General features: G+C 41.8%; 1 protein-coding gene across 4 annotated transcripts in view; it reads left to right on the forward strand.

Annotated features, from left to right (window-relative positions):
• The first annotated feature begins 826 nt into the window (after positions 1–826).
• Positions 827–26519, forward strand: part of armc4 (armadillo repeat containing 4) — a 34262-nt gene continuing 8569 nt past the window's right edge. For 2 of the 4 annotated variants that reach the window (XM_034572837.1, XM_034572840.1), the window contains exons 1-19: positions 827–923; positions 1988–2223; positions 2597–2754; positions 3134–3320; positions 3516–3622; positions 4139–4275; positions 6636–6752; positions 9259–9287; positions 9327–9443; positions 9954–10070; positions 10934–11084; positions 14783–14929; positions 15243–15452; positions 16482–16715; positions 16851–16961; positions 17117–17271; positions 22207–22387; positions 22729–22790; positions 25118–25232. In XM_034572837.1, coding sequence (XP_034428728.1) covers positions 2006–2223; positions 2597–2754; positions 3134–3320; positions 3516–3622; positions 4139–4275; positions 6636–6752; positions 9259–9287; positions 9327–9443; positions 9954–10070; positions 10934–11084; positions 14783–14929; positions 15243–15452; positions 16482–16715; positions 16851–16961; positions 17117–17271; positions 22207–22387; positions 22729–22790; positions 25118–25232 — 2553 coding nt within the window. In that variant the 5' untranslated portion in view covers positions 827–923; positions 1988–2005. Of the gene's footprint in view, positions 924–1987; positions 2224–2596; positions 2755–3133; positions 3321–3515; positions 3623–4138; positions 4276–6635; positions 6753–9258; positions 9293–9326; positions 9444–9953; positions 10071–10933; positions 11085–14782; positions 14930–15242; positions 15453–16481; positions 16716–16850; positions 16962–17116; positions 17272–22206; positions 22388–22728; positions 22791–25117; positions 25233–26519 lie in introns of all 4 variants that reach the window. The other 2 variants (XM_034572838.1, XM_034572839.1) reach the window with 2 other exon arrangements.

Below are 26519 nucleotides of genomic sequence, written 5' to 3' on the forward strand. Positions count from 1 at the left end.
CAGTGTGCACAATAAAAGAGAATCAGACGCAGGATTCTCTTGAGCATGGCTTTTGTCGTAAAAAGAGAAGGGTTATTGCCTATCGCGTTCAGAGCTAGAATTCGGTGTCACTGGCTCTTCCACTTGGAAAGACTTTTTATTTCCCTCGCTTCTCCGTGTCGAGAATACGGTTTAACACTCGGTACCTGTGAGGACTGACATTATGGCTTTATTAACTCTGAACTGAGTGAACTCATTTGCTGCGTCTAAACAGAGTATCCACTCAAATAGACTGTTTTCACTGACCAATGTTTGCCTGCAGGACAGTGCCAAACCAGCAGCGAGAGAGGAAATAGGCCCTCAAATATGCGGTCATGCGGACACTCTAGAAGGGAGGCATACAGGGATTTTTGTTGTATTAGTATGACAACATTTGATTTAACGTTTTAGAGTCTCTGGCCACGAAGGTGACAACAACATATCCAAAGTTAGATTCGCACAGGTAGAAGAGAAGTGTGGGCGGTGCCGATCTAATCAAATCATTTTTACCTCAGCCTGAAGAGGAAACCATCTTGTATTTCACTGCAAATACTCTATACTATGGACTGTATATAAAAAAAGCTCTATACACTATCAATATGTGACATATGAACCCAACTGAATTTACATCTGGATACTGAAGATATTAATGACAACATGTATGTGGTGTATTACAGTATAGTGTATAGTACTGTAGGTCAACAACTTCCTTCCTTTTATTTATGGGGATTTTCTTTTTTTACATTTCAAAGTTTGGGTTTGGTGATTTTTGACCCAAGGCGCTGCCCGTAGTGTTTGGATGAATCGTAGCAACCGCACACGGGGAGGGGGGGCGGGGGGTACGAGCCTGTCGTTGCCATGGACACCGTTGATAGTTGAAGAAGAAGAGGAAGTTGAAACTGACGGTAAGTTTGTTCTTCGTCTCATATTCGCACGACGCAGTTAATGTTAGAAACGCACTCTGTCAGCTCTGCTAACGTTAGTGATGCTAGCTAGTTAGTTAGCTAGTTAGCTAGTTAGTGACTCTGACACACAGACCACACGAAGAACAGAGGTGTAATGAAGTCACAGGAGACACCGCTAACTCCTCCACATTAATGAGATCTATAAATAAATGATGCCTTCGCGTTTTCATCCTTTACACTCATGGCCGCTCACACACAGATGTAGATCTCCTGTCTGCATGTCTGTGGTGTCTGTGGTGTCTGTTGTCTAAAAGTGTGAGTTTAAGAGTTAAGTAAGAATTAGTTTAGAGAACATAATAGTCAGGTTAGGGCTAGGAGGACTTGTAGGACTAGGATATAGTCGTATATCCATTGGGTATATGAATACAAGTAAAACATTTATTTACACACTGATTTCTGAGGAAAAGTCATTTTTCTGCTGATGGACTGGTTTTAATCAACAGTGTTGGGAGTGTGGGTGGGAAGGGATGCAGGGAAATACAGTGGTCGTTGTAAAGTTGAGTGATACCTCCTTTTTCTTTTTTCTCTCCTTTAGAAATGTAAGCAACTAAAATACTGTGATGGGGCATAATCTGAAGAATAAAGAGCATAAAGAACATGAAACCACATTTTAATTCACTAGATCTGGATTTGTATTTGGATCTGTTCCAAATTTGACAAACTCTTAAATATCAGTCCCCTAAACTTGCCGGATTGTTTTTTCATCAAGACCCATGAATTATTCTCGGAGAAATCAAGGAATTCTTTGAAAAATCTTGCAATGTTAAAGAAAGTGAAAAGAAAATTCCTGGAGGCACCAACACTTAATTGGTTCTTTCCTGATCCTTTTACCAAGTTGTGTGGTGATCCAGTAGTTTTTTTGTAATCTTGCTAATTTATAGACAAACAAACACAGACATGAAACACAACTTCCTTGGTTGAGGTAAAAAAAATGCAGAGGGTCATTTTTAATGTCCTCACAAAGGTCCATCTCCGAAGTGCCACGTGTCACTGTTTGGTTTCAGAATCTCCCGGCTGCTGAAATGGGGGTATCGCTGACCAAGGCAGCCCAGTGGACCAGCTCTGGTACTGGCAAACTGGAGTTGACGCCAATGAATGAGTCCTTGCTGAAAGAAGTGCTGCGCTCTGTGGAGCAGTTAGTCTCCAGACACCCACAGGAGGCCGAGCATGTGTTCGAGGAGCCCCTCCACTGGAGTACCACTTTAGTGGCATCTGATTTCAAAACAGACTATGACATCAGGTTAGTCTAATCATGAGGCTCGCAGCTGGCTGGCCACTGCTTTCAGTATTACGTGTCTGTGCAGGATATGCTGTCACCATGGTGTCCAAATGTATTTTACCTTTGCTATACTCAAAGCAGTAGGCTATAATTAATTTGTTTTTCAGCTTCAGTAAGACTGAGGACATTCCATTTGATTTCATCAGAAATCCTGGCCTACTTTCAGTGTGTGGTTAGCTTTATATCCTGTAGCTGGAAAGTAGAGAAGTACAAAAACACTAATACAGACTCTGATCTGCCTTAATTATGTTGGCATTCATAATCTAATATAAAACACATGATGGTAGAGATAAACTTTAGGTATTTACATTTTTGTGTTTTCTTCTCCCCCTAGTGAATTCAATGTACAGTCCCATGAGAAAGACAGTGAAGGGCAACCACTGCTCCGGCTGTCTCCTCCGGCTGTTTATGTGCGAAGCTTCAGCCAGCTCTCTAAACTAGTTCATCTGGCAGCTGATAAGAAGCTGGAGGAAGCTCGAACGTGTCTAGAAGGTAAGCACAATGACCACAAGATGAGGGTTGAATAGGATTTGCATCCTAAGCAGTCTAGCCACGAGCATACGTCACACAACCAACAGACTTCATTTGTTTGTCCTTCTTGTTATTCTCTACAACCATTTGATATAGTGCCATTGGTAATTCCCCTACAAATATGTATTTACTTTAAGGCCACTGCTAACAGGAGATATCAGTATATTTGTCCCAACAGAGGAATACATGATTAATATTGGTATAGCGCATTGTCAATGCTTAATAGAGAGGGAATGTTGAAAAGTGATTTGTTACTGAACCCAATTCACATTTTCAGAAACGCCGAACAGCATCTGGTACTGAAAATTTGTTAAGTTATAACAAATCTGTTATTGTTCAGAAAACAGAGACGCCGTGGTTAAAATTCTTGGCCCTCGCTTCGCTGACATCTTGGAGAGAGAGGACACCCAAACCGATCCGGTAGACGAAGACACAGCAAAGGACTCAGAGGTCAAGGTCAAGCTGTTTCGTTTGCTCCAAAATATGGACCGACAGCTCCTCAGCAAGCTGCTTGAAGAAATATCAGAGTAGGTTCTCTGACTCCTTTAGAATTCATTCAGATTTCCCATCCGTCCTAACGGCTATCCTCTGTCTGTTAGAGCCACTCAGATATGTGGTCGTTTCTGATTGGAAGAAGCAGCAGGTTTATATAACTAACCATGAATGAACGAGATGAATTCGATTATTGTTTTGTTTTTCTCCATTTTTCTCTTTTGTCACAGACAAGTCAGGCTCGACCCGGCCGCAGCAAACAATGACGTGGAGTCGCTGAAACAATTCTGCAGTGGAGGGGACGAGAGGGTGTTGAAGTCGGTTCGATACACATCAGGTTTGAATTATCTGCACATGTCACTGGGTTGCAGAGTAAAGCATTTGCCATTAACACTAATGCTGGATATTCCAAAGCATGGAAAGCCTGTGTTCTGCCGCCACGGAAGACATGGAAGTCATTATATCTGTCAGATTACAGTTTACTAAGTCATTAGTCAGGACAGTTTTTTCTGCCTAATTGCAGTGTATTTATCATTCTCTAACAAAGCATTCACTGGCATATGCACAGTAAGTGATAAATGCTGCCTATGTCCCCTGTTTCCCAGCTTGAAGGACACATTCCTTAAAAATACTCTTAAAACCAGATTTGAAATATGACGGTGGCTGTTCGCTAAGATGTTTTTAGTGGTTGAATTTAATTGCAAGTAAAGCCGTAGCTGTTCTGGGAAAATGCTGCTCGAGTGCTGTCATCCTCTTTGTGATTGTGACTTGATCCCATGATACAATACATATTATAAAGTTTGGTGCAATTTGGGGATTTCCACATTCCTTTAATCCTTGTTTTCTTTTCTAGATTATGAATTTTCAAACGGCTGCCGCGCCCCCCCGTGGAGACAGGTGCATGGTGAGATTTGTTACCTCATAATTGAGCCTTGTGACACCGAGGACCTCCACGTCACCTGCAGCACCGCTGGAGTTTATCTCAACGCGGTAAGACAAGCACTGTGAACTGCAACAGTTTATGTGATGCTGTTTCCTTTTTCTGTTTGAGAACATTTTCACATATCAACAGGTAAACCAACTTTCTGGTTAATAATTACCTAATAGACCAAAAACCTCTGCACTGTCAGTGAATTGTCAGTGTATCCACCTCTATGGTTTCTGTGCTCCAGCCATTCTGAGGAGAGCGTCTAGTTGTTGTTCACCATGAGCAATTGCTTGTGACAATATTAGGTCCCCTGTACATTCTTCCACTTGGAAGGAGCAGCACATTTTAATAAAATTTAAATCTTTATTTAATCAGTCAGTCTCAGTGAGATTAAGATCTCTTTTCCAAGAGAGCCCCGAGAACATTAAAAAGCTTTTTTGTGCCCAACTTTGTCCCAACCCGAAGAGATGACATCTGTTTCCAGGCATTTATGCTGTTCCCAGGTGAAAACTCTACCGAAAGTGACCAGTAGTAAATAGTTATCAAGTAAGGTAATATGAAATCTGTAGACCCATTCAAATTTAAATTATTAACTTTTAACTTTGTTATTATAGTTAATTAAAATTGCCAGAGAGCTGTGGATTCAACTGTGTGCTAACTTTGGAGGATGTAGTGTGTGTGCTGTTGAACTGTATTATATCATACATGTTCTTATAGAATTAACGGCAGAAGAAAGCAGCACAAAATGTGAAAATGTTTAAGCAACATAAAATCCACATCGGCTGCAGCTGACAAACACAGACAGTTGTTGATGCTCTCCACTACATGATGAGTTAGAACCAGCCATCAGTTGCATACGACCCTTTTGTTTTTAATCTCGGCAGACGTTACGCCAATTTGAACCACAGACGCATTATGACACTATCAGTGACACCATTCATTTTATATTCTCTGTTCACATACAAACATAACCTGTGCTCACAGCCGAGCCCAGCACCGATTGGCATTCGCCAGAGAACACTAGAATTGTCCGGTCTGCCACTGGCGCCCCGTTCTCTTCACAGATGAGAGCAGGTTCACACTAAGTACATGCGACAACTGTGAAAGAGTCTGGAGACGCCGTGGTGAATGTTATGCTGCCTGTAACATCATCATCATGGTGAGGTTTATCCTTGGAGGTTCGCAAAGATCTCCATATCATAGCCTACGGTACCCTGACTGCTGTTCGGTACCAGGATGAAACCCTCAGAGCGATTGTCAGACCTTACGCTGCTGCAGTGGGCCCTGGGTTCCTCCTGGTGCAGGACAATGAGTGTGATGGCAGCTCCTGGATGACGAATGCATTGATGCCATTGACTGGACCTCACGTTCCCCTGACCTATAGGACGTGATGTATCAGTGTATCCGACGCCATCAAGTACCACCGCAGACTGTCCAGGAGCTCACTGATGCACCCATCCACCGACTCAACAGGAGCAGGTCCAGACATTGTTGGGACAGGCACGCAGGGGCCATACACAGTACTGAGTAACATTATGAGTTGCAGTGATGAAGGAAGTTGGATCAGCCTGTGTTTTAAATTGTTTACTTTTTTTTTCTTTTCGGTGTGGTTTTTAATCCAGCCCTCAATGGGTTGATGATTTTGGTTTCCATTGACCGTTGTTATGTCATGATGTCACAATTAAATGAATTAAATGCATAGTGAAAGGAGAATGTATGTAAGTAAGAGTGAGAATACACAAATGTTTGTGAAATCATGTGTTTGTACTGTTGTGAAAGGAGAACATGTGTATGTGAGAGAGAGAATGTTAGTATGTGGGAGGCCTGGAATATATTATGTCCTGTGCGGCCCCTCGCAGTATCAAACAGGTGTGTAGGTGATAAAGAGCAAATTGTCATTACTATTATCAAAAAGGTCATAAAAATTGCCAGTGCAACGTTAGAATATGTGAACTGTCAAGAGACAGTTAACGTTTTTGATATATTGTTAATATACTCTGATTAATATTTGTATCAACAGTAAAACATTGACATGCATCCACATTTAAACAAACACATTGTCCCTTCAAACATTCCAAACATGTCAGTAATCTTTCTTCAAGTGTGTGCAATCATTTCATCACACGAGGTTGTGCACGCTTCAACACCTTTCACTTTTCAGTGACTTTGCTGACAAGCCTTCGGTTTCCTGTCTCTGTTTCTCCACCTGGAAATAGTTCGTCCAAGTCAAAAAAAACACACAACCTAAAACCAAATGGGGGACATTGATGCAAGAGACACCTCAAAGAGCAGTAGTGTCTTAAACTTAATTTAGCGGTTTACATGGTTTTACACTTCCTCTCTGAGGTCGGCTGGCATGTGGGTCACATTATGATTGTGGTTTTTGGAAATAATGAGGCTGTTTTTCACTTTGTTTTCACAGGGCATAAAACAGGAGGGGGCGGAGAGTGGCTACGAGCGAACAAGTGATACGTACACAGACCTGCTAACACTCCTGAAGAGCAGATCTCCATATTTCGCTGAGCACATAAACAAGCAGGTACAGCAGAATACAGGCAGATGCAATTATCATCATCAACACATTAAAACCTTTTTCTTGTAGCGTTGAATTTCAACAATGTGTGGGTGTTGAAGAGCCTCTTTGTCCTATGAAACGGGTCAGTCCCTCTAAACCTCTGATTTGATCACTGATGCCGTGTGACTCACGTTCATAAACAGAGTAAGGATTGTGTAATCAGTGTCTGTGCTGTTCCACGCTAGTGAGCTAGTGTCTGGTTGTCACTATGTTGAAAAATTTCTGAATCAACCTCCTCTTTGTTCCAACATCAAAAAGATTGAGCCCCCCATACCACCCACCCACTTTACACACACGCACACATAGACATTGAAATCCTTTATATACAGTGTATGGTCCAGCTTTATATACAGTCTATGATTGAAATATGCGTGATTTAATATGTGTGCCTGATGTGCATAGCACAAGGCAAACATACTATTATTCTGCATACTTATTATCATTATGTGTCCCTGGTGTGCATAGTCAAACAGTTTGCTCGAAAATCGCAAAGAAATGCGACAAAATTGACCATGCATTTTAAATGGGACTCACTCATTAGAGCGAGAGCAGGTCTGAAATTCCTCTAAAACTATTTTCTTAAAATTGTTCTCAAACTCACAAATGTAGTTGTTCATACATAATTTTTTTGCTCAAATAGCAGGAAAATTCGTGCTGGTTGCAGAAATGGCACTGTGAAATCTAGCAGACCGAGACTTTTGGCTCTGTGAGCTCAAAAACGGAAGGAGTACCAACAAAAGTCTTCATTCACTTCCATATTAAAACAGCCAAGACATTTGAAAGACCAATGAACCAAACAACCTTTTCCCCGCAATAGTAAACTTTTTTTTCTTTCTTTACCTGCTCTATTCCCCTTTTCCCGCACTTGTTCTCCTTTCAAAACCAGACTGCTGTAACATTCAATCACATTGTGGTTTAAATAAACAAGTTTTAACCATAACTGTACATGTTGGCGGTAATTCACCTTGACATTGATTGACACCCCCCAATAAACCGAATAAAGAAAAAGTCAACTGTTTATTACGTGGAGCAGCTCAAATGGTAGAGCGCTGGCTTGGCATATAAGCGATAACGGGCTCGGAACCATCTGTAAACAGGTCTTTTTTACAGATTTCCCTGTTGTGGGACTAATAAAGGACCATCTTATCTTAAGAACAAGAAGGAAATAACAATAACAACTATTAACAACAAATAACAAGTAACTGCCACTAACATTACTAATTCTGCTACCACTGCAGGGTTCACTACTACTGCTCTCCTCAAACAGCACTTAGCAGTTAGCATTGAGCAGTTCCCATGGGATGTGACAACAATGACACACACACATTCAGAACTAAGGTACACACACAGTGTCAGAAACAGGCTGGAATTTCAAAATAAAAGCCCCCAGATGGTTAGTGGACCTTACCAGAATGCCCAAATATAGGCTTGATTTTCAAAATAAAAGGCCCAAATGGTTATAAGACCTCAAAAGGAAGCCTGTATAGAAGCTAGGTTTTCAGAATAAAAGCCCCAGATGGTTACATGACAGGAACTTATTGCATGACACAAAATTAATAACTGACACAAAGAATGAAAGCGGTTTAAATCAATTCACATCTACACTTTGTTATTACTTAATACTGGCAGCATGAGCATCAAAGACACACACCAAGCATAAAGCACACACAAAATTTCTCGGGAGGAATTCCTTCGAGTTATTCTTCTTCTGTATGCAATTTTGGGACGGTACTCCTCTAGCAACCAATGTCAAGGTGCATTACCACCATCCACTGTTTTATTCAATATCCTACTTCCTCTTCTTCTTTCCCATATGCACAACCGTCAACATTCTTATTGTCCTTCTGTAATGTTTTTTCTTTGTTGTTGTTGTTTGTTGTACAATGCACTCTTCTGCAACTGCTGCAGCACTTCGGCCCAAGACAAATTTCCCCTTGGTGACAATAAAGTCTATTTGATTGATTTGATTCAGTACTAATGGATTTCAATGGGACCCTGTATGTTAACAGGACACCTCCTCTGATGTCAGTCCTTTGATGTCAGTAATTTTACAAATTTCCCTCTTCTTCTTCTTCTTCTAATCCGATTTATTAGCAGGTGGTAACCAAGGTACATTACCACCATCTACTGTGTTTGTCTTCTTCTTTGTTTGGTTTATTGGCGGGTGGCAACCAACGCCAAGGTGCATTTACACCACCTACTGTGTTGGTGCACCATTCCTAGAGGTACTGCAGTTTGCACTCAAAGGCATTCCTTTACATTCCATTTCTCCTTTACTTTGAAGCCACTATTATTATTTTTATGTTTTTGATGTAGACACAGTGGATGGTGGTAATATACCTTGAGTTGGATTCCACTCGGCAATAACCCACCAATAAACCAAACAAAGAAGAAGAAGAAGTATAGTATAACTCTTCTGAACTGTTTTGTTACAAGGCAATTGTTTTTCGACCCACAAATTGTTTCCAAGATGCCAAAGAAGGACATGACATCCAAGCCGCAAAAGAGCCAACAACTCCCATCAACACAGAAGACCCAGCAAAGGAAATCTGTTCAAATGGAGGAACAAGGCCAACCCCAGAGGTCTCAACCTGGCGGGAAGAAATATGAACCATCTCCAAGATGGAGTAATCAAGGTCTCGTGTCTCCATGTGGGTAAGTTATAGCTCCCATCCTGAAATATTTTCAGGCTCCCTCTTGCTGAAGAGAGGAGCTTCAGATGAAGGTGATTCCAGGTGTGTTCAGTGTGCCAGCAGCCACAAATCATAAAGACATGCTTGTATGTTTTGTAAATTTTAGGACAAGTGAAAATATTTCCACTTACAATGATCAGAGTTAATAAATACGTTCACAGTGGGGAACCCTACTTGCCCCATTACAGAGAGAAAGCTTGGAAAACGGTCTTTGAAAAAATCCCCAGAGGATCCATCACATATGGTCTTTGATTGATAAATAGATCTAGGCAGGGCTGAGCTGTTGCAGCTGTATCTTGTGATATCCGTACCCATTTGAGAAGAAACTGGCTCAAGATAAAAGTATCTCAGTTGCTTAAAATGAAAACCTGTATAACTCTAGTCTCAAGTTGTTATATAATGATTGTATCAGAAAAATATCAATTTTCAAAATAGGAGCCGGCATAATGGTTCTTATTTCACATCATTACAGAAAAGTGGAGGAAAACAACCCTGGACAGAAGAAAAAGCAGGCAACAGGAGCCAAGAGCAAGATGAAAGCAGAATTCTCTTTGTCTTCCTTACCTGGACGCATGACTCCCCAGAAAAGGTAAGTATCCTGAGTTAGTTCTGCTTTGTTTTAATCTATAAGGGCTCTTTCTTTCTCTGTAGATGAAGTTACATAAAGATGAACTAAATACTGTTTTACTAGTGGTTAAAGTTCTGACGGAAAGTATGACCTGTATATATACGTACAAGCATTTTCCTTCTCCAGCTCTTTTGTCATTTGTCGGACAATCTATACGTACTCTTTTTATCAGAAATTGACGCAGCGGATTCTAGCCTCTGTTACGATTTTTTTCTTGCAAGCAAAAAATGACCTCAGGGTGCATTTCCTCAGTTTTCCCCATTCACCACGCAGGACCGTGTGTAGGCCTGGCAAATTCATGAAGCTCTTGTTCAGGGTTTATCGTGTTGCTTCCTGGAAAACACTCCCTCATATCAGCTGGCTCCGTCCGATAATGTGCTCCCCTGGAAATTCTATTTCGATGTACACAGGAACTGTCCCTCAGTGGCCCCATCTGAACGTGTACCAAATTTCATTACTCCGCAGTGCCCAGTTTTCAGGATACTGTTTTCCAAGCGGCCGGAGCAGCTTTAAAAAGCCATCTGCATTTCTGTTTGCATCAACAGCCGAGCAAGAGTCTTTTCACATAACATTATTCCACTCTTTCTTTTCCTGCTGCTTAGATTCTGAGGAAGTTCAAATTTGACACTTGAATTTTATAATCCTTAATCGGTCTCCTTGTGTGGGATGAACAAGCTGTTTTTACGTTTAAAACCCAGCCGGACAGAAGGATAGAATATAATAGCATGAAATCTCTTTTCCGATGTGTTATCCAGTTATTACACTGTCCCACACCTTGTAGATCGTTATCTGTGTTAAAAAGTGCATTGTTATCTGTTGGTCAGTAAAACCCCAGCAGGAGCCATGACAGGGGAGCTGTCCAGTGACAGTTCAACTGAGAGTGAGGATGAAGAGCTGTCAGACCGTCGACTGCAGATTAAGACAGAACAGTCCCCTGACTACTGGCAGATCTACAAACTACTCAAGTTCTTAAAGGTATGAGATTGTCACCCTCAGTACTTTTTTCTACTATTTCTAATGGATTTAAAGCCCAAAAATTCGATGTGTACAGACTGGAGGTGAAGGGGGGCACAACTGAGAGGAAAGTCCATGCACCTTTCCTGAGAATTTCGATGCAAACCTAAATCAGTCTTTAAATTTCAAAACCCTCGCCTGAACTGCGGAGCGTGGAAAATAATATTTAGTCATGGACTTGTGGAAGAACTTAGAATTGACTGTACGACAAAAAGTAATGTTCCAATCACATAATCCCACCTGTCTGTTTTGCCTCAGTCATACCAAGGTGCCACTCATTAAAAAAAGACGTTAAGTTCGATGAAATTAAGTAAACGTTGCTCCAATTTAAAGTGGTGCTCTGCAGGAAGATGCCTATTGAAGTGGTTGGCTCGGCTCGGAGATTCCTGGTTTCTGACACAAGCCTGTTTGGTTGCACATGAGCCAAGGCACAGGGGAAAGTAATGTCTGACGGCAGCAGCTGTACGCGCTGTTTGCCCACACCGCAAAAAGCATAAAAATGAAATCACGCCTGTGATAGGTCTGACAGGGCATATGGTGAATATTAATGTGTCAAAACATGGGAGGGAAAGAAAGGAGGAGAGAAAGGAGGACAGAAACGCCACTAACCCAGACTGGCTGGGAATACCTATGACCTGCCTCACTCAGTCGTCCTTATTGTCTGTTTATCTGGACAATATCATTGAGACAGACTATATTAGCTATCTGCTTTTGCTTTATTTTGACAGGAATCTGTTTTGTTGCAAGCTGCACACCCATCCCTTTGTGTACAGCAGTAAAATACCTTCAATGCTGCCTCAGTTTAAAGACATTAAAATGGTGTTTTTAATGTGTAGCCATAGTGCACGTAAAATATTTTCATAAAGTATAGGATTTCTTTACGTTACCGACAGATTCGTGTTCTGACTTATGTGGCTTGCTGCTAAATACAATTGTTCACAGTGCAACGGAGTAAATCTTTTATAGAAAATGCTGCTGTAAAGCTCAATTTGAGGCAGATATTTTTAGCTAAGCTAAACAGAATATAATGGAAGGAAATTCCCACTCTAAAACCAGGCTGCTGCTCCTTTCCAGAAAAGAAAAAAGGATGATGTAAACGATATGAAAGAGGCAAATTTTGTTGGAAAAAAAAACATCACTGGTTTGTATGTTTTATAGTTTTTTAGCGGGATTGTGAGCTTTAGGGTTGTGTGTATTCCTGCTTCAGCACAACGCAGCACTGCAGTAACCAACATGTCCCGGCTTTCTATCTCTTTGGAAACCACACAGTTCAGTTATTTATGGGGTTTGTCCAGTAGTCATTTTATAATATCATTACCATCAGACGCTGAAACTTACCATGAGCCAAGTTAAATATCTGTTTTATTTTAGGAGGAGATCTTTCCCCCCCCTCCCCTTCTCCCTCGCGCTATAGACAGCCGTTTGTACTCTAGGAAGTTTAACACTTTCAGAAAGCGACACATGGATGTTCTGTTTTGTGTTTTAATGATATTTATGCAGGAATATTTGCCCAGGGTTCCGACGTGTTTGTTTTAATGCCTGTGTGACTGGAGATCTGCGACTATGAAATGGTTACATGGTCTCTCGCAAAATCAAGCATGCAGATTTAAGTCTATGGGTTTATGTTTGCGTGATTGTGTGGGTGTACTGTATGTGTTTTAGGAGAGAAATTGAAATGAATGGATTTAAACATAACTCACCCTTCTTATTCTAGCTTTTAATGCATCATTGCCACAGTATAAGCAGGCATTTAATCATACTCCACAGTTAAGCATTTATTTTTAAAGTCCGAGTTCTGTATATATGATATAGGTACAGCATATAGACCTGAGAAAATCAATCTAATAACTTTGCTAAGAGAAGGGTTCAAATGAGAAAGGGTTGTTTACTGAGTACGTCCGTACTGAAACATTTCACATGTTAAGTTCAGCAACAGAGCCACAAATGATAATTTGAATGTTTTGTCTCAGTTTAAATAAAAAACAAAACTCCCCAGCTGCTATCAGTTAGGTTGGCTGCTGGCTTTCCAAACACCAAACAATTTTTCATACTCTCAAAAAAATATATAAATATTGTGTCTGATATACAATATGTTACCAGTTAACAGGTAAACATTTCAATACTGGGTCTTGTTAACATTTTCATTACTGATCTCTTTTTAATTTATATAATTTATTTGTTCTTTCTGAGCAGATGTTTTTTTGATTATCTCCTCTTTTTTTTTAAATAGTCACAGCAAAAGAAAGAATTATGAAACAGCTTTCAAAAGTGCATTTTAAAATGATGCTTCTGTTGCCATCAATAAAAATATCATAGATTAAAAGGGGGGATCTGGGTCCTGACACGTTGTTGTGTTCCGGCCTCACTAAGGTTGCTCCCCCTCTGCTGGGCAGTCACAGTACTGCTGCCCCTATCTTCTCAAATGAGAACTTTTCTACTGGTCGCTACTCAAAATCCTGTCTCCAGTACCAGCAGCCAATATCAGCTCATTTTCTCAAAATAATTTTATTTCTAGATATTTATGCTCTAAGTCATCAAGACATTTTTGATGCTTTTTAATTTAAATAACTGTAGCATTCAGTTGAAACATTTGATTTAAACAGTTTATAATCCATTTACTACCTGATTTACTCACAAGAATAATTAAATCATAAAATTCCTAAATTAAGCAGATTTTTCAACCAAAAAAAAAGGTGAATAGACCTTTTCTCAGCATGCACTGTGCTCGTTTTATGAGGGCAAGGCCTATTAAGTGATCAAGTTATAGGAGATCTAATGTCAAATATGAGGTAAAAAAACAGCAGTAATAAATCATTCTGTCCCTCCAGTACCTTTCCTGAGTAGAGCAGGAGGTCGGGTTTGTTCTTGTCGTTAGTGGCCTTCCCTCTGCTGTCTGCTGCAGAAACCTCATGCATCCTCTATGGCTCGGCCTCTGCCAAGACCCAGTTCAATGAAGCACTGGCAGTGGCGCGAGTCTCCACTCTTAGGTATCTGAACACTATTGCTCAATATACACGTCCACCCCTGTTGGCAGGACATCCAAGCCAACAATGTACAATATACATACAGCAACCCTAACTTTATTAAGAAAGAAGCCTGAGGTCAACAGGGTATTGTTTTACAGCCCTATTAACCATATCCCTGCTCCCATCTGCTTAATGCAGTGATTTATAGGCGTGGAGTAGCTCAGGCAGGGCAATCCGTGTCTGGAGAATCTAGCCTGTTGCTGCAGACGAACCAAACTAGAGTAAGACCTCCATTCTAGTCAGCTCAGTCCGTGACACCTGCAGCAAAGGAAGATACAACATGCGTGATGCATCTTTAAGTGTCTGATGTCGAGTTCAGCTGATGGATGAAACTATGTCATCATTAGAATCAGGGTGTCAGCGCTAATAGTGTTTGTTTTTTCCTCTTAAAGGCAAAGTCTAGTGGTTTCTGAGCTTGACACTGTTGTCAGAGCTCAATCCTCTATGAACAAATCATTTCTCACCATCAGTGGTTACCGCCACAAAGCTAAACCCTTACCAGGCTGCAGAATAAACACAACAACCCCAGCAGGAGCGGTATCATGAGGGCGAGGCGGGGAGGGTCATTTTCTCCTCTTCTCTCCCTCTTTGCCTCCAATTTTCATTCATCTATGTTTGGCATTATCTTTTCAGAGAGGCGACCAGACCGCCACCGTGCTCTGCCTGTGTGCCCTGTTGGACTTAAATCTGATGCAGGAGGGTTGCCAACTGGACATCTGGGACATAGGTGGCATTGAAGTCCTCCTTAACTTGCTGGATTCAGATGAAGTCAAATGCCAAGTGAGTAGCTGTGCCAAAGCTGGACCTGGATGGCCCGCAGGCATGAACAGAATCCTGTGTGTGTGCCAGCCTGTGTTTTAGTGACAGACACACTAGTGCTGGGCAGAGAATGTTCCTTTAAAGACACAGGGTAACAATTTCTCTCCAGTATGCCTAATGACATGTGTGCTTGTTTTTTAAACCAGATTTTATTCCTTTTATTTTTTACTATTGGATTGAGGCCTCCGGTTGGCATAGACACAACAGTTTCCATCAACCTAAGGTATTGTACTTACTGTTAATGTTTGCTGTGTGTGTGTGTGTTTGTGATTAGATTGGATCTCTGAAAGTCCTACGAAAGATTAGTCACAATATGCTAATCTGTCAGACCATTCTTGACATGGACGGTCTGCAGAGCATCGTGAAAATTCTGGACAGGCCATACAAGGACCTCAAGGCCTTAGCTGCTGAGACAATCGCCAACGTGGCCAGGTTCCGCAAGGCCAGGACAACCGTCAGGCGATGCGGCGGAATCAGGAAACTGGTGAGTATAAGGACAGCAAAATGTAAATTCAGGCTTGTGCAACGTGATTCTTGTACAGCAGAGAAAACTACAAACCAGAACCTGATCTTTCTCTATTGGCATTATTGGAAAAAATGTTATGTCCCACATTGGCAGTTTTCTTCCATTAACACACTTGTCAGTCTATGTCTGTGTCAGCTAGTGTGTGATTCAAATACTGATTGAAATACTTTGTACTGAACCACAGACATCTTGGCAACTGTGGACGGACAGGATGGTGATCCACATATTATGATTACTATTTGCTTTTAATTCAGAGTGTAAAACACATATCCAAACTATGCTGAACTGTTTTGATGCACAGCAAATCAATCATCCGCTCGTTCCGTTTGCACTCTGTACAGCAGATGCCAGGTAGTGCGCCATCCATTTAAAAAAAACAACCCCCGAATGGGTGTTGTGGTAAAACAGATAGAATGTCCCTCACATCCTCTGACCTGCATTCATGTTTGTTGACAAAGGGACCTGTGATTAAAGCCCGCATGCCTTGTATATTTTCCTCAGCCCCAGATCGGATGTTCTCATGTGCGAGTCACTCATGTAGGCAGATTAATTTCATGCTTTGCTATGAGACCACCTTTGAACTGTGCTGTGGGTAATAGCTGTGCCTACTCTGTCTCACTGGTCAGGAACGATGGATTAGCACACTGAATGACGGCCATAAACCGTCACACTGGGCTTTTCAGTTTTCCACTGCTAAAATCTCTGGCTTTTTCGTCCTTGCAGACTCAGTAGTAATAGAATTTTAATTACACCCTTAATCACAGCCAACAAGTTGCTATTCCCATCTGACACCATCCATTATCCCCCCGAATCCTGCAAGCAAACGTTTCAGAGTCTTCGAATTTGTGTCGAGTTCATCAAGTTTGTGTAAATGTGTGTATGGAGGTTTTTCTGCCTAAACATGTGTGGTCGGCCTGCATGCCTGGACACGTTTCTATGTTTGTGTTTATCCACATGTGCGTCTGTGTACCTTGTCTCTGTGCTCAGGTAAAGCTGCTGGACTGTGTGCCGAATTTAGCCAACATGAGTCCAAACCAGGAGAAGGATGTGGAGGTGGCCCACTGCGGAGTTTTAGCGCTCTGGAGCTGCAGCAAGTGCAACAGGAATAAGGAGGCCATCCGCGTGGCCGGCGGCATCCCGCTGCTGGGACGACTGCTCAAGTCGCCGGATGTGAACATGCTTATCCCTGTGGTGGGCACCCTGCAGGAGTGTGCCTCAGAGGTGAGAAGGGGGGGGCGTAGGATTGTACATTCTGTGGCTGAGAAATGAGGAAAAATATAAGGGGGAAAATTGCTGGTTGATGTTGATTTATGTTACTCATGTTTACGTGGATGTTAAATTTGTGTATCGACACAGGAATGCTACAGGATTGCCATTAAGACTGAGGGCATGATCAAGGATTTGGTCAAAAACCTAAGCAGTGACAACAATGAGCTACAAATGCATTGTGCAAGTGCAATCTTCAAGGTACCCGTTTTCCCCACTTCTACACTGTGAAATAATATAATGAACTGGAAGAAAGGACAAAAATAATGATCTGCTATGTCTTTTTCCTCCCAATCAGACTGGTACTGTAAAGGAACTGTTGCAGCTCTTGACATCTTTATTCTTTTGCGTTGCAGTGTGCAGAGGACAAGCAGACCAGTGACCTGGTGCGTAAGTACAATGGTCTGGAGCCACTGGTCTCGCTGCTGAGCAAGGCCAACGACAAGAAGCTCCTGGCCGCCGCCACCGGGGCCATCTGGAAGTGTTCCATCTGCAAGAAGAACGTGGCTAAGTATGACTTGACTCACTCTCTCACCATATTACCCCTCAGTAAAAAACATGCACTCTCCCTCTCTCTCTCTCTCTCTCGCTCTCTCTCTCTCTCAAACACATGCACAGTAAGATGCACCAAGACTTAACACACCACAGATACAGAACCCTATTCTAGCCATACCTTTTTAAATGTATGCCTCTGTGCTCGGAATTAGTAGTACCAGATTAGTGTGACTTTGACAAATGACTTACTGTAAGTACAGCAATCTAATGAGGCTCCATGTAGACAGGGGGTTAATAGTGATTCGGCATTTCACCCACATGTTCGCATAACTTTTTACGAAGCTGATGTGGCAACAGCAGCCTGTTAGTGTGTGGAAGCAGTAATGGCAGCAGTGGATATAGAACTGACGGGGTTCAGCCAACTTGTGTTACCTCTACCTAGGAGGGCACGTTTGTTTGTGTGTCTGTCTGTTATTAAGCAGAATGAAGCAAAAGCTACTGGACAGATATCCACACATTTTGGTGCATGGATGCGGCATCGGTTAGGAAAGACCCCATAACAATTTGGTGCGGATACAGGATTATTTCTTTCCCTTTCTTTAAAATTGTGAGATAGGGTGTTTTTCAACATTTTCTTTGATTTCTTACAGAATAATTTATGATTGTGAGAAATCTGGTGCAGTTCCAAATATGAAATCTGGATCTAGTGTAATGCATGTGCTCTATTAGTGCCATTCCAGTCTTTGTCATGCCATCATCACATATGTTACTTTTATGCTGGCTCTCATTCATTCTTAACTTTTTCCTGATGCTGTTGTCATGTCCTTCTTTCCTTCACCACTCTGTCTGTGTGAAGTGATTATTTGAATGAACTGGTTTTGTTAGGTTCCTTATTAGCTCTGATCTTTAATGAGTTTTCGCCTTTAGAATTGAATCTTTTCCACCATTAACGAAGGCTGATTTTGTAGAATGATATGCGAATCCAGGGCTGTTAGTACTGAACCAATCAGGCATGCTGACAGAGTCGGCCTCGATATGACAGAGCCTTTTAATAATTTGTCATGTAAAGCAGAAGTTTATTTAAGTGTCATTTAGCCTGGTTATTCTGCAGTGACATTTCTGGAGAGTTTCTGACTTGCACTTTTAAGTGTTTAAATGTTAGACAAGTTCGTAATTTCCCCTTTAAAATTAATAATGCCCTGAGACTGTGCCCTGGCAGCACCAATACATTTCCTCCATACATCCTCCAGTTCGCTCTTGAAAGAATGATTTGCTGTGTTTATTTTCTTATTCACTGTGAGGCTGGGGACATAATGTAGAAAGCACATGCAGTTATTTTATACCTTGGTAAGACATTAATTCGACTCAAACTGTTTCTCTCCACTGGAGCCAAGACAGTGATAAGACATTGTGTTTTATAATTTGTATGATGAAGAATTTAAGGACTTTTGCTGAGGTGAGAGTGTGTAAATGCTTCTCTTCTGACTCAGAAACTCTGTACAGTTTAAAACTGCAGTGGAACTCTAAAAATAACAAGAAAAAACGGCTTAGCAGCACTCACACAGATCTTTCTGCACTTCATATATCACAAACGACAGAATGATATCCTGCATTTAAAGTCTAAGTTAAGTCCTCCCAACTGGAGCTGAGTGTCTGCTGCCACATCCAGTTAAGTGAGGATTCCTTTGCAGAAGCAGAAACATGACGGCAACATTCTTTTAAAGCAAGACGGACAGATCGCCGTCTATTCAACCATGAAAGAAAATCATTTGGGGGAATTCATTTAGACGATTATTTAAAGATAATAGCCTCATTTGCTTCGACAGACAGTTCTATTTTTCTATTTTCATGGTTCAAAACAGAGCTTTTCAGATGGCTTTGTAATAAATATTTTACCCCCAAAAAAAAACGTTGGCACAGATTGGGAGCCCGTCTGACTCCAGCTTGGCATGACGATGAAACAAGTTAACTGCGCTGGCCATGAGTAATGTGGCAGTTTAATACACTTGCTGCCAGTGCAGGCCTTGTGCCATACGTAATGACTTGTCACACTGCAGCGATGTAAAACAGTTCTACTACTACTGAATATAACAATAATAGAAATAATTATAATCACATGTGAACCACATTCAGTGACATTAACCAACACGAGATATCAGAGCCTTCAATCCAAATTTAGCATGTCGCAGGGTTGCCTGAGCGAGCTTACCACAGGCGGTGAAGTGAGTAGGGTTCCGTGTGTGTGTTGTGTTTTATTTTGTATTTTTGGATGATGTGGCCAGTTGGGTGTGAGTGAAGGTGAAATGTGGCCTCCTCCTCAGCAGGAAACTAGCGCGATGCACAGAGAAATGATTTAATGCACACTTGAATGCGTAAGTGGATCTGTTTTTTCATAGTCCTTCGGGCTTATTTGAATCACTTAAATTGTCTGGGTCGGGGCAAAAGCTTGGAATGGAGTGACCGAGCCATTACTGTCAAAAAGGAAACGCTGCTAATGGTGACAGGGTTTTCGGGGCATGCGCTCATTTCAGAATCAATCATAAGCTGAGTGGTGTACTGAAATGAAAATCATTTTGGAATGTTGCTTGCTCGCAGAAATAATAGGAGACAGAGATTTGGATTTTCCCCCCCTCTTTTCTTTCAATAAGTATACGCTCAAATGAAACCAGAGCAACAACATGATTTTTACTTTTATGTGACTGATGATTTGCATGGTGCATGGACAGTATACTGGTTAGGGGGCAACCTCCAGTGAAGACAAGTAGCAGCCATGTGTTATCCATTTTCCTGATTAATGATGCATCAAAATGAAAGATGATTGATGCCCTAAAATAAAATTACATTGATAACTTGAGTGTCTATGTTAAAAGACCACATAAGCTTGTGTTTATCGTATCCATTTCGTTCCAGTGCTACAGAGATGGCTGTACCTGAACCAAGGTTATTTGCACTAGGAAAATCCTTTTGTAAAAGTCCTGCTGGGAAACACTGAAACATAATTTTGTGCAGATTTATGGATGCATCAATATGTGGCCATGAGAGCCTGTATATTATAGAGGTGTTATGGACACAGAAAAATGCTGTAAAAATCCCTAACAAAAGGGTGACGGAATAACTTTGCAATGGAAAGTCACAACTGCCAAGTCCTAGACTGTATTTGCCAGTGCAGTAATGTTTGGGGTCAGGATTGTGGGGTTCGCTTCCAATTACCGACTACCCCTCCATCTTGTTCCAGCCCTGTGATGAGCAGACCATAATTACCCTTCCGAATGATTCTTCTCCTTACCTCACAGAATGTCTCTGCTCACCCAAGTTATTCTGATCTGTTGTCTTCTTTCACGTAGATCCAGCTGCCTGATACATTTCAGGTTAATTCAGCTTCTTATCTTCCTTTGTGATTGATAAGCGACTCAGGCTCCCTGAAATGTCTCACTTTCACTTGGGCTCCGCATTAAAAAACCCTCGTCAGTATTTAAGCGTTCTGCACTTATAGTTGAATGTATGACTCGTGCAGATGAATGAGGAAAGGAAAAGGCAGACAATCAATCATAAAAGTCTGCTGCACAGAAGCCCCACTGTGGTTCCTGTGTCTTCGTACAGGCCTTAATGGAGCTCCCAGTTGCGTGGAGCCCAGTGTTTGCAGTGGAAGCTGCTCCGGGCTTCTTTGTGTAATGTTACTCTTGCCATCACGTAATTACTTCAGTTGGGACCGGCCTAACAAAAACAGACATGACTTACCGTTCATTTATCAAAAGTTATGTCTGTGATTACAAGATAATTCTACTGTAGTCAGCTGCAGATGACACTTCAGTGATGGCATAGGGAAACCATTGTTTTTCTTATGGTGAACTTCACTGAAGTTAACATTGGCAGCTCCTCTGTTCATTAGCAGTGTTTTCACTTGCAAGAATAGGCTGTCTCTCGGTGGACCCTGACCAAAACCAAATGACCTTGGCCATCTACAATAGCTTACGGTCCATGATGCCAGCAACCGTAACTGTGAATAAAAACAGTCATAGAACTTAACTGTACATCAGAGGTTTGTTGAGGTTTTTCGCGACCACATTATATCCCTTTTAAATGTTTACTATAGTTTACCACTCTATAGCACTGGCAAACAAGGCAAAATCACAGCAAAAGAGGGAGGGAGAGTTTCCAAGCCGCAGCAAAACTTGGGTTATGCAAAATACATACAAGGGACAACTGTGAGCAGTCGTGGGAAAACTGTCTGTGCCACTGGGTTGCAGTAAGCACTGCAGCTACTGTTTGTCACTTGGACTATCGGTAGCCATAATAGTCGTGTGGCTCCCGTGATATCAATCTTTATCAGTCTGCTGATCGCACCATGAATAACGGTCCAGAATGAAATATGCAAACAATTAATAGACACATTATCATAAAATCCGTGGTCCACAAGGGGTTAAATCATAATGAGTTGGATGATCCCCTGGCTTTTAGTTTAGCACCAACAGCAGGTCAAAGTTTTTCTAAATTTGGTACCTGCATTCATGGTTTACCAGGTGATGTATCCCACAGCTTGAGGTTGACATTTGTGAATGCAATTTATTTCCGTTCAGTAATTTGTGTTCTCCGCAGTTTAAATTATAGTAATTCCTCATCTAGTGCCATCATTAGGTTATGTTATTATCCAGTACTTAGTGAGGGTAAGTAAGTAAAACAAAACAACATTCTAATCATCCAGCTGAACTTTGTGCTCATTGCTAATGTTGTCACTTAGCGTTTCGATCCAAGCACCAATATTATGGACTCAAATAATGGTAGAAAAATGTTGAGCTTGTAAGTTCACTTCAGAGCTACTATCTTAGATTGCTGATGTGTGTGCTGAAAGTGCAGCTGTGCGAAAGCCCTCTGTCTCGGGGCCACTGGTATGACTGCAGATTCTTCAATTTGTAATTAATCAATGTTACCTCTCCCTCTTTTTCCTTGGAAGGTTTCAGGAACACAAGGCCCTGGAGTCCCTGATTAGCCTGCTGACTGATCAGCCTATAGATGTGCTGGTAAACGTTGTTGGAGCGATGGGAGAATTTGCCAAGGTAGCTGCTAACAGGGGAATCATCCGCAAGTGTAAAGGCATCAAGCCACTAATCAATCTGCTCACCGAGACAAACCAGGCAAGTTTAATCTTCATATATTCATATTTAAAGTTGAATATTTCTATATTGATTCATACATGGACATGGTGTTTGTGTCATTTCCCCATGCACATTCTATTTGTGTCATTTCCCAATGCACATTCTATTTTTGTCATTTGCACATGCACATTCTATTTTTGTCATTTGCTCATGTACATGTTATTTGTGTCATTTCCCCATGCACATTCTATTTTTGTCATTTGCACATGCACATTCTATTTTTGTCATTTGCTCATATACATGTTATTTGTGTGATTTACCCGTGTACATGTTATTTGTGTGATTTACCCCTGTACATTCTATTTGTGTCATGTGCGCAGGCGCTGCTCGTGAATGTGACAAAGACAGTTGGTGCTTGTGCCATAGACCGGGATAACATGACGTAAGTCTCTGTCTCTTCCAGTGTGTCCAACAAGCTAACATGGTCTTTATTGAAATTTGCAGTACAGTTTACACAAGGCAAACAGCCCTGTGTGAGGTGTCTCCTAAAATGTGATCAGTGGCGTGCTCACTGACATTACTGCATTAGCTTCAAACATATATTTTCGGACATGTATTGATGTCATATGTTTTGACAAGGGAATGACACACACACACACACAACTCCTGTATCATTAACCTGTCACGGGCTAATGCTTGAAGACATTTAATTTGTTATTACGCAGGTAGGCTTCTCCTTCATCCCCAGCCTAATGACAGATTTTAAAAGCTTTGTTTATTGTACCTGCTGTGTTAAATACGGTTGTGGTTTAATTCCCAGTGTTTTACTATAGCTCTGCGGTCACTGTCAAGACTTGAGCTGGTCAGACGAACATACCTAAGGCCCCGCCCTGTCCAAGACTACATTGCTGGGAAACCACCGCGAACCACAGTCCAGCAAAGTCTTTGTTCTGTGCTCATTTAACCTCACCCTCAATACTGCACAGCATTGTCTTTCATCTGCGCCTATTGGTTTTACAAGGCTGTTATGAAATACAAGACCCTTCTTAATTAGCACTGGACACAAATACAACCTCATGTCTGAACGCACATTGTTCGTTAGCTGTTAATGCTATAATACGAGCCTGTTACATTTGTTGGGAGGCGAAAACCAAGGGTTCATTAAAAAGTGAAGCATGTCAAATGAAAGCCACCAACTGTGGTAAACTTCACACAAGAGGAGACGTGTTTTGCATAGGTTCATCATGTTCTCCATATTTTCTCACGGCATATATATATTTAGGCCAGACCTTGTAAACTTTCAGGCTTAACACGTGGCTGTAAACAGAGAGGTCTTATTTCGATGGCAGATTTTTGTATGTTTTGTGGTGATGGCTTATTATGGGGAATGTGTGTGTACAGTCATGAGCTGAGCAATCAACAAAGCTCACATTTGATTATTCCGTGCTCCGACCCAGCATGGCTGTAGCAGTTTCTCTGGAGATCCCCAGAGATTAGAGAGTGTACGGCGAGCTAACAAATATTATGAAGACGTATGCATGATACCACACAGTCAGCTAGTGTTAATTTCACTTTATTTTTACCATCCAAAACTTCTGGTGATCACTGCAATCATTCTCTCATCATAATTGTGACTCAGGCCGTCCGTGACCAGTCAAAGCCCAAAAAAAGCATCGATCACTTTCAGGCTTTCCATTAAATTCTCAACCAGTACGCAGTGTGTGCTTAATGACGTAGCGCTTCCTCCAGTAAATCCCGTGTAGCTACAAGAGTGAACACACGTCGTTTAATGCCTCCAGGGTTTGTGGTCCCCTCCTCTAATCCATCACTGTCAGATGCCGCTTCATTGCTAATCTGTTTCATACCTGCTTCATGCTAAGACAGAGCTGTTTTGGCGGATGATATGACGCTTCACTTTTGTTTTCGGTCCGGATTTAAGGGGCCCCGCCGACTGGATCTGATGTTATGATCCCTCTAGACTGATTTATGTGCAAACGGAAGACAGATGGTGAAGGGGACGTCCCTGATGAGTGTTCGCTCGTTGCCAGTCACGGAGATACTGTGATTAGGGAGTGTTTAAGTAATTATGACAGCATTCAATGTCGGCCTTGTTGGTGGAAGCACACATGGGGAACACGTTACATGTTATTTATACCAGACAACGGGTGCACTGTGGCGTAATTCTTCGGGTTCCCAGACCCCAGACTACAGTCATGTATATGACAAGAAATATAGCTCATGCTTAAGTAAACTTCGCTCAAACCCTATGAAATACAGAGCGGCCTGTCTCTGGCTCTGTTTGATTTGGAAAGAGGTCCTCTTTTTGGCTCGGCTTGAAAAACAAGCCACCAACATAAAGTGTAAGGTTGTCTCACAATCTATTTATAGATGCATGTATGAAGCACTATACACAGGTTTGAGCGAGTTAACCTCCGTCCATAGCATAGCCAAGCTTTCCATGGAGAGTGATCCTAGCAAGCAGACAGTGGGTGGGTTCTGGGCCTGGAGAGGAAATGAGCAGGACCGAAGGCGAGTTTGTGATGAAAGCCAATGCTGAAATCGATCGACGCTTTGATCCTGCTTGGCTGTAGTTGTGTGAAGGCTTGATGCAGCAGGAGCTCGGTGTTCTTAGTTGTGCACAGAAGTTTCAAGCATGAATCAGTCTTAATTGATTTAATTTAGCTCTTATCCTAAAAAAACTTTTTTTGTTTTGCTTATCCTCTGTTGGTTAATCCCTTTCTCTCTCACACTGTTTCTCCATCTCTGCAGAGTCATTAGCCAGCTTGACGGGGTCCGCTTTGTGTGGTCCTTACTGAAAAACTCCAGTACAGATGTTCAGGCCAGCGCTGCGTGGGCCCTTTGTCCATGCATTGAGAATGCCAAGGTACAGTACAGTGAGGCACAATATCTTTTTCCTTCGTCGATAACAGATTTGTCCTCTTCTTCATGTCTATGTCTGCACACGTGAAGCACACAATGTGCACATATGTTGCCTGTAAATCAAAGACTTCTGCAGAGTTTGTGCTGTTTCAGAGTGAAGGGTTATCCCACACTCACTAAACAAGCTCATATGCTGCCGCCGCTGCTGCTGCTTGGAAGTTAGCAGGGGTAGAGCTGTATCAGCGGAGGCTTACATGAACCTTGGGCTAATACGAAGCAGAGAGGACTCCTTGGCACACAGGGATTGGTGAATTGGGAAGAACGCAGGGAGACTGAGTAATATCCTGTGACATGGCTTCTGATTTCCCAGCTGAAAATCTTCCCTCAACGTGCTAATAGTTACGGAGGCATACGATCCATGCATAGAGCACAGGGTAGCTGGTGGTTTCTGTAAACCCAACTCTCTATTGAAAACAGTGCACAAATGGCTTCCAAAAGAATTCACAACATACCTTTGAATTCTGCTTACCTCATCAACTCAAATATTTTGATACACAGTTGGCAGAATTGCTCCGTAGCCCGCTGCTTAAAGCTCGAGGCTAAATTCGCTCACCCACCGAACTGTTGGCAATCGAGTTACATTATGAGGCTTTGACAGTGGAGAAGGATATGTGGAAAAACATATATTTTTTTTAAATGTCCATTCTGCGTCTGACATTATTATAGGTGCAATTCTAACTCAGTGGAGGGCTCTTTTAAAAAAGATTTGAGCTTGGGTATGCCATCATCACAGACCTTTAGCCTTTTAATCGAAGCTCTGTTGTCAACCAACTCTAATTTCAGTTACACATCGGCAGCTCTTTGATCTCCTCGGCACTTGTATGGCTTCCAACCACACACGTAATGTTGTTCTATTAGATTATCGCTGTGATTAAGGTAAACAGCTTGTCAGTGGGACAATCTGGTTAAGTTTAAACATATATTGAGCCCGGGCAGGTGTCTTGGGGGTGAAGCCCTTTTGCTGGCTGGAATTTCTCTGGCCCAGAAGTGTAGCAAAAGTGATGCATGGCAACCACATGGAGGGAGCAGGGGGGACTGCGGACCCACTATTGAGCTCTAACAAAGTTTGACAATGTTTGTCTGGACGTCAGCACACCAATTTTGTGGGAAATTCATGAACATGCTCTTTGGGTGATTTTTTTTCGGAGACTTGGGGCAAAGACAAGAGCTAAATAGTGCTCTTTACCCATCGAGTTGAGGAACCTGATACAGCTGCTTGGGTGCAGTCGTT

This window comes from Hippoglossus hippoglossus, chromosome 20 (assembly GCF_009819705.1).
Source record: "Hippoglossus hippoglossus isolate fHipHip1 chromosome 20, fHipHip1.pri, whole genome shotgun sequence".
Classification (NCBI taxonomy): Eukaryota; Metazoa; Chordata; class Actinopteri; order Pleuronectiformes; family Pleuronectidae; genus Hippoglossus; species Hippoglossus hippoglossus.